Below are 8,685 nucleotides of genomic sequence, written 5' to 3' on the forward strand. Positions count from 1 at the left end.
TCTGAAGCTTTATACGGGTCAAACGAGGTCAGGGGCACTCCCGCCCAAATTTCGAAGAAAAATCCAGCCGTTGGATCATTTAATCACCGTTGGATAGGAAGGGCGAAGCGCCACCTGGTGCAATTAATGAGGCGCCTGGGAATAAGGAAACCGCAGCGACATTAATGAAGCGCAGTGCCTATATTATGCACGTGTCAATTCAAATTTGCCTGTTTACAAGCTTTTGCTCCAGGGCAAGTCAAAATCCTACTTTTTCTCTTCGGATGCGTACGAAAAACTACAATTTTGAGGGGCTAATGTGGGGGAGAAAAACCCAGCCCAGCTTATTCGGCCCAAGGCCCTAAAGAGGAACACTCTTCATCCGAGGAGATGAAGCCTTCAGTCGGAAGCCCACGCCAATGGGGGATGCCTGGGGATGAACACGTATACCATCCGAGGAGATGCTCATATGTCCGAGTAGTCATGAGTCCTCGGATCCGAAGAGGTTTGATCAAACGCGAGTATGGGAGGTTCAAGTGATCTATTTGACAAGCGTCAGGAGGGAGAGGAGCCTCGGACACACATAAAGAAACGGCAACAGGGAATATCAAGGAGGCATACTTCAACCACCACATTTAATGCCCTGCACCTACCTTTCTGGCCGCATTTATGTGGACAGGACACCTGAACAGTGCTTTCTCAGCTACCGCCACTCACATAAGGCTAAAGGTGGGATGATGGGACATGTACTCAAGTGGATGCCTGGATGATGAACAAGTGGACGGAGGAGATGTAAGAAGGTAATGCTATATAAGGGAAGGGTACCTCTGATAGAAGGGGATCGGAAAACAGGAGAGAGAAAGGATATAGTAGATGATTGTAGCTCCAGGAATTGTAATCCTTGATTATGAATGAAAACATCTCTTCGGACAGAGTACCCATTTTAGTCCGAGAGCACATTAATTCAGCTTCTCACATCAGTGTTGCTGCTTAATACTGTCATTTTCATTACTTGCCTAGCCCTTTCGCCCACTCTCTACAAAATTTATTGTTTTGGGCTCAGTGGGTTCCGAATCCATACCTCCTTGGGCTTGGGCCGCAAAAACTGACCCTACAAGTTCCAATTTCACAATCACAATCACCAACACCACAATTCACAAATATTCAATATTTCAATTCACAATCACAATCACCAACACCACAAGGCACAAGTCCACAAGGCAATATCAGATTCTCATATCACGAAATCACAAACATTTTGAAGTTGAAGGAAAAGATAAGAGTAAATACCTCTGAACTGTGAAGGCTGGAGCGACGAAGCTAGGCTGAGCAGATGTAGATCAAGCAACGGCGTGGGCGGCGGCAAGTGGGTATTTTCCAAATGGGTGAGTCCGTGAGTGGAGTGGCCGAGTGGGTCTCTGCTCTCTCTGTCTCAGATCGAGGATCGAGCGTCGTCGGCGTGGGTCTCGTCGGCGTCGTCGACGTGGGTCTGTATCGCCGATCGGCGATCGCGGTATCGCCTCTCGCCCTCTCCCTTTCCTCTCTTTTTTTTTTCTTTTTTCCTTCGTGTTTTTGGTTTGCTTTCTGGGTCTCTGCTCTCTCAGTCTCAAATCGAGGATCGTCGGCGTGGCCGCGTGGGTCTCGTCGGCGGCGTCTGTATCGCCTCTCCCTTCCTCTCTCTTTTTTTTTTTTCTTCTTTTTCCTTCGTGTTTTGGTTGCTCTCTGTTTGACTAGTGAGAGCTGGAGTTGGAGTGAGAGGCAGCTGAGTGTTTTTTTTTTTTTTACCTGGACTGGCCGGAAAATGTGGGCTCAGGGCTGGGACTGGCCGGAAAATGTGGGCTGAGGACTGGCCGGATTGGGCTGGGGGGTTCATGATTTGTGGAGGGGGCCCGAGCAAAAAACGTGGGGGCCCAAGTCCATTTTATTTGGTTTTTAAAAAATTTTACCTGTTAAAAAAAAAAAATTTTGGGCCAGGGGGCCCGGCCCCCTTTGGGCTCAACGTGGGTCCGTCCCTGTTCAGAATGTTGACGACTCAAAGACGACAAGATATTGCAATTCGTGCCATTGAGTTTTTGAATATTTAGTATTTAAAATGGTTTTGCTAAATTATTTTTGAACTCATGTTTTGATGTAGTCGCAATTGGATGATCTCGCTGAAGTATCATGAATATGGATATCCACCAATAGTGCAAGGATGACCATCAATGGACAATTGTTGTTTTATTATGAAATTTGAATTGTAATAATAGTGTTGTTATTATGATTATGGAGCTTGGCCCTTGGACTTGTAATATCTTTATTATATTTTGACTTCATTTATTGAAGTACTTTATTAACTTTTGATGCTATTTTGTAATTTACATTTTCCAACGGACTCATGGTGGAGGCACCATAGAACTGTGGCATGAATAGGGTGAAGTGGTATTAACTGGCATGACTAGGCAGCAATTGACTGTGGGGAGTTTGGTTTCCAGGAATACATCAAAGAGGAAAGTTTCAATCAAGCAAGAAATACATCCCACATAATTTCTCAAAAAAATTACATCCCACAATTGAGGCAGATTAAAAATTAAAATTAAATGATGCGTGTCCCAACATGTAAAATCCGAAATAATCCCAATATAGGAAAAACATCTTGGTGTCTGCATCTTATTGTCTCTCAAGGTTAGTTTGACATAATTATAGGAGGGCAACTTTTAGTTGTTGCATAAATGGGAGGTTGCAGAAACATTTTGTGAACATATTTCTACTCTCAGGTTGTTGTTTCTAATTGATAGAGGAAGACAGCTTGTTATACTGTCTGCTCAGTTGCTGCTAAAATCAATAGGAGCTGTAGTGAATTGAAAAGAGGGGTAAAATCAATGGGAGCTGTATGTATCATGTCATGGTAGCGTACTGAAAGTACTTTTCTTGCTTTTAAAAAACGTTTTTTTTTTTTTTTTTAATTTTTTTTGGAGAAAGAATTGAAATTGTTGACTGAAGCTGGGAAATACTGTTAGCTTTGTGTGTTTTTTTGATACTCAATTAATCAATTTGGTTGTTTTTGTGAAATAGGGTTGTGGTTAAGAAACTTGTAAGTATATATTTGGACTAAATTGGTATTGATTCGTTAGATTGTGGTTATTGGGTATATTAGGCCTTCATGGTTTTTGTATTCTTGTGGACAAAAAATAAGATTCTCCCCTTGAATTTACTCCTCATAGATGATAGAACATTGGGGTATGTTGTTCAAAGTGGGGTTTAATGCTTAAAGCATAATGTAAGTAGAAATCCTTTCGAAACGAAATATAAATCTCCGAAGAAAATCGTTGAAGTAAATTCTATTGTAAAAGTTTACAGATATCTAGTATATGACCTAAAACAATATAAGCATTTTTCTAACTGTTAATTATCAAAAAAAGATGTTAATAGTGTAACATATAGTCTGAAGCTCCACGGGTTTGGATTGTCTTATATGTACTCTATAAGCTGCATAGTGTCACTAGGCCTATACTCAATTCTATTATCTATTAACTTAACGATACAAAGTTTTCATAATTTCTTATCTCTATTAATACAATGTGCAGAAATGCAATGCACTGTTGGAGAGCCCTACAGGAACTGGGAAAACGTTGTGTCTTCTCTGCACCACACTTGCTTGGAGGAAGAGTTTGGGGGGTTTCTCGACTGGTATGAGAGAAAGGAGCAGTCAGAGTGAAGGTAGCATATCAGATGTTTCTCATTCACAGGGTGCTCGCTCAAAACTTCCCACCATAGTTTATGCTTCACGCACTCACAGCCAGATCCGGCAAGTTATTCAAGAATTGAAAGAAACCTGTTACAGGTCAGAGTTGATTTATAGTTTGACCTCTTTTGCGGTGAGATTTTAAATATTTGATTTATATTAATAAATTACATTCACACTTGATGGGTCTTACAACCCATGGCCTCCCTTCCATGTTGCTCTCACAAGGGGAGGAGTTCCATTTGAGCTAGAGTGCATTGGCAAGATTTTGAATATTGGATAAACCATAGATATTGCTTTTCCTCTTGATGCATTACCTTTATTCCATGACACGTTGATTCTCAATAACTTGTTCTTTGTGATAAGAGCTTCTTGTTATATTGCTTTAGGTGAGTTGAATGTTTGAACTTGCTAATGTTTAATATATGCAGGCCCAAAATGGTAGTATTAGGATCTCGTGAACAATTCTGCATTCATGATAAAGTGAGTTTGCTTCGTGGAAAAACACAAACAAATGCCTGCCGTATGCTGTGTAGAAAGCGTGGAAAGCGTTCTTGTGCCCATTATTCTCATGTTGCTGGTAATTCTGTTAAACTCTAAGCACAGTTTATCCCTTCATACTATAATATAACATATAAATAAGGGCTTTAAAATTAGGGAATTTATAAGCAAGGTCTTTTACCTCAACTATCTTCTGGAAAACGAGATTGAATATAAAACCATATATCATATAAAGGATAGAAGAGTGATTCCAGCTCAAAGATCAAGAGAAGAACTATGATAAATTTGGATACCATGAATTCTAGATGGTCTAGAACCAAACATCTTTGGGTGCATAATTACCTTTGTCTATCACCAATTTTTGATTCCAAATTCTTGTTTCCACCTGGATCATTATGACATTGATAAATGCTTAAATAAGGTTGAAGGAATTTTATTTTTTGTGGCATTTTTATTGGATTTTAAGTAACATTTAGTAAGAAGGGACTCATCCCTTAAATTATGGGTCCTTGGCAATTCACACATTTTTAATCATGGGCAAGGCTCTTTGGATAATTGGTCTGGAGATTTGACACGGAGAGAGGGTCCAAACAAAATTTATTCATTGGAAATATGATTCATACAGTTGGGTTTAGCTCACACCTTCCGTTGTAAAGTTGTTTTGTACACTATCATGATATTTGCATATGACATGCACCACAAGATAATACTCAATGCTGATCCTTAATGTTATCCTAATTTAAAATTTGCTTGTGTTTCCTTTGGGTGGTGGAGACAGGAAACCAGGCCATGACCCCCCAAGGATTAGAAAAATCTTTTGAGTATATATGCTTATATGGGATGCCTATATAAGCACATATCAAAAATTCAAAATGGCCCTCCCACCATCAGATTTATGGAAAAAGGTAGTCCCATTCTTTTTATAGAAAACATGTCTAATCCCAATCATTGTTTTTTTTTTTTTTGTTTTTTTTATAGATGAACCCCAACTATTCATCTTTTCAAACCAAGACAAGATGGTCTTGCTTGTAGCAGATCATTCTTTCATTAAATGGTTTTGCGTGTAGCAGTGGCACTAGTAGACCTTATTTTTGCATGTAGGCTGTAGTAGAAGCTTTATTGTGTGTAGGCCGTGGCTGTAGATTTCTTCTTTTCATGTGTTTTTTCTCACTGTTTGAACCCACACACACACGCCCACTGGTACAAATGAAAAGGGACAAGATTCAAGGTAGCAGGCAGTGCATACGAGTGTACCGCAAGAAAAGGCTCTGCTATTGTAGTTTCCTAGTGTTGAAAACCCCCAAAAAAAAATCCATCTTAATTTCAAGTTTCATATCCAGCTTCGGTTGACATTGGAGAAGAAAATATTGAAATTCTCTCATTTCAAGGCTTTGGTAAAATATATATTTTTTGTAATACATATATTACGTTATATATTTTTCCTTTGCATCAAGATTTGTATTTATAAGGACTTCCACGACGCCCCCCCCCCCCCCCCCCAAATTCTATGATATATTATAAGAACATGAGAGAATATATATCATTGAAGTGTGAACTAATATTGACGATATTAAATAACTGATATGACTGGTTATTCTATATTAAATGAAAAACCAAGCAAAGAAAAACTTATAGAACCTTGTTCTGCTAGGAAGCTGGCTTCTAACACAACAAGAAGAGCTTCCACTTGTTAACTGCAGAATAATTGAACTTTTACATGGTTATTACTTATTGGTGACTCGAAATGTTTCTGATTATATGCCATTTTGTCATCATTTTCTGTAATACTTCTAGAATCTTCCCTCCCTTCTTTGCATGCCTCCTAAAAAAGCATTTCTCTAATGCAAGTGGTTTTCTTGGAATTTTGCATTGGATGCCAGAACCATATTAAAGCAGTCATGTTTGTTTGTGTTTCTTCTCTGAAACCAATGAGCTAGAGGCAATTCTTTGACTCACCAAGTTTTTTGTATTGCTTTCTTGATTAAAATGTCAATTAAGAAATTGGTTTTGGATTTTGTTCAAACCTATGCCCACAGGTTAAAGAGAAGCTTAGTGCTGAAGAATATAAAAAATTTGTGGAATTTATGAAGGCACTTAAGTCTAAAGAAATGAAGATAAGCCAAGTTTTACAATCCATTGTGAGATTATTCTCTGGACCAGAGAGGCTTCATCTTCTTGAAAGGTACTCATTGCTATTTGATTTTAATACTATTGGCGGCAATTTCCTATGTGGCTATGCATCTAAAATTTACTTCAAGGCTGTGGGTTCTTCATAAGATAGTACTTTCTATTAATGCCATGATTGACATTGTTTATGGATGCTATTGATGGCATTGGTTGGGTGCTTCATTCAGATACTAGTGTTAATAAAATTCTTTTGGGTTACGATATTGATATTTAAGGACAAAAAAATTATTTACCCTTTCATTTGTGTATTATGCTTTCTAAATGTTGCTAATATAGTATGATTGATAAATGTTTAAGCCTGAAAATGACAGATGTGACACCTTTTATTTGTTGTTTTCTATTACATTATGCATAGAATGACTCCCCTTCCCCTAGTCTTTTTTGAAAATTGAAATATCCAAATTTATCTTCTTCATACATTTTGTTTCTTATATTCAATAATTGTATCATTTTCCGCTCTCACCCTTGTTATTGTCATTGTGAACAGGTTTAAGGACTATCTTCCTGCAAAGTATCATTCTTTGTATGAGCAGCATCTTGTAACAAATACTGACAAACTTTGACGTGCAGTATCGTTCTCTGTATTTTATCCAAGTTCTTAATTTTTTTCGAATCTGAAGTAAACACATTGGGTTTATAGAACAATATATGAGAGGGATTGGGTATTAGCAGGATAAAGGTTGAGTTTTTCAATCTTGAAAATTCAAGTATCTCTTGAAGGGGAAAGGTTAGTATTTTGCTTTTCATGTATACGGTGCAGCTCAAATGGTCAGACAACCTTAATATCCCCATTGTAAATTTGGCTTGCAAAGCCAAGGGATCCTTTTGATGCAGATGAATTGTGTGAGCAATTTTATTGTTGTGGAACTTTGTTTATTAATTGAGATTTGCACTTAGTAATTACATTTTGTGTTTGGTTAGTAATGTTTTGTTGGGCTACCCACAGTTTTGATGGTTGCTTTTTGTCCAGGAGGAAAAGGATACTTGTATAAGCAACTCTTTTGTATCGTGGTGAGTCCAATCCTATGCTTTGTATGGCTTTAGAAGAAAGACTGTTAGCTAAAAAAATGCATGGGAAAACGGCAACCTCAACTATTGCTTGTGGGCATCCACAATATTTAGTAGCGCAAGAGAGTTTGGATCGCCATGAATTGGAAGAAGAAAGGAATTGAGTAACATATGCATGATTATACTAGCAATATTTCTCATCGAAGAAACGGTTTTCTTCTGGTATTATTATTATTACTGTATAATGAAGGTGAGATACATATTATATAGTATTTCAGCCCATACTTGTATAAAGCTTTCCTTTTGTTGTATTTTTAGATGTTATTCTTTTGACAATGTACATAATTCCTTTTTGTTGTTTGTGGATGGATTTAAATTAAACCATAGCTTTGCCAAAAACTTTGTAACTTAACTGGTTGTCAACTTTTGATGTATTCATGGCATTTGGGGTTTAATCCTCTCTCTTCGTTGTAGTTATCGAACTAAAAAAAACCATAGTTTTTAAAACATTCAAATTAAATTAAAATTAAAATAGTCTATTTAGAAAGTATGGAAAAATTAAAGTAAATTGTCCATGAGACTCCTCTGAGGAGTCCTGACAGTCATAATAAGAAGATTAAGTTTGCATTAAATTTATGGACAAAATTTAGTTACAAAGTTAGTTGTAGTCTTAGGCTACAACTTTATTCAATAAAATAAATATTACTACATATTTTAAAAATTTAATCGTTAGATTGCATGTTCTTTATGATCTTAATATACGTCAAATTTTGTGTGAATTAAATATTATTTATTATATGATTTATAAGATTATATGTTATATATAATTTTAAACTACAAAAACTTGCAATATAAACAATTTATTGATGACATAGCTATTGATCTTTAATTTTTTTAAAATTTTACAAGTATGAAAGATATAAACTGCCTTAAATTTGTTGTAGCTGTTAAAATTTATGACACAACTAATTTTATAGATAAATTTTATCTTAAATTTTAAATAGTGGTTACAATTTATAACAAGTCTTTTCTGACAGAAGTGAAAGCCCATTTTAGAAAAAAAAAAAAAAAAAATATTATATACTATTTCAGCCCATACTTGTATAAAGCTTTCCTCTTGTTGTATTTTTAGATGTTATTCTTTTGACAATATACATAATTCCCTTTTGTTGTTCGTGGACGGATTTAAATTAAACCATAGCTTTGTCAAAAGCTTTGTAACTTAATTGGTTGTCAACTTTTGGTGTATCCATGGCATTTGGGGTTTAATCCTCTTCTTCATTACC

General features: G+C 36.5%; 1 protein-coding gene across 1 annotated transcript in view; it reads left to right on the forward strand.

Annotated features, from left to right (window-relative positions):
* Positions 1-7,741, forward strand: part of LOC111999665 (regulator of telomere elongation helicase 1 homolog) — a 31,686-nt gene extending 23,945 nt beyond the window's left edge. Inside the window, 6 exon segments of the mRNA XM_065780175.1 lie at positions 3,546-3,802; positions 4,135-4,283; positions 5,780-5,883; positions 6,241-6,386; positions 6,879-7,234; positions 7,362-7,741. Of these exon segments, the coding sequence (XP_065636247.1) occupies positions 3,546-3,802; positions 4,135-4,283; positions 5,780-5,883; positions 6,241-6,386; positions 6,879-6,954 (732 nt within the window). The 3' untranslated portion in view covers positions 6,955-7,234; positions 7,362-7,741.
* The last annotated feature ends 944 nt before the right edge of the window (positions 7,742-8,685 follow it).

The sequence above is a fragment of the Quercus suber genome, unplaced genomic scaffold (genome assembly GCF_002906115.3).
Source record: "Quercus suber isolate HL8 unplaced genomic scaffold, Cork oak 2.0 scaffold_226, whole genome shotgun sequence".
Taxonomy (NCBI): Eukaryota; Viridiplantae; Streptophyta; class Magnoliopsida; order Fagales; family Fagaceae; genus Quercus; species Quercus suber.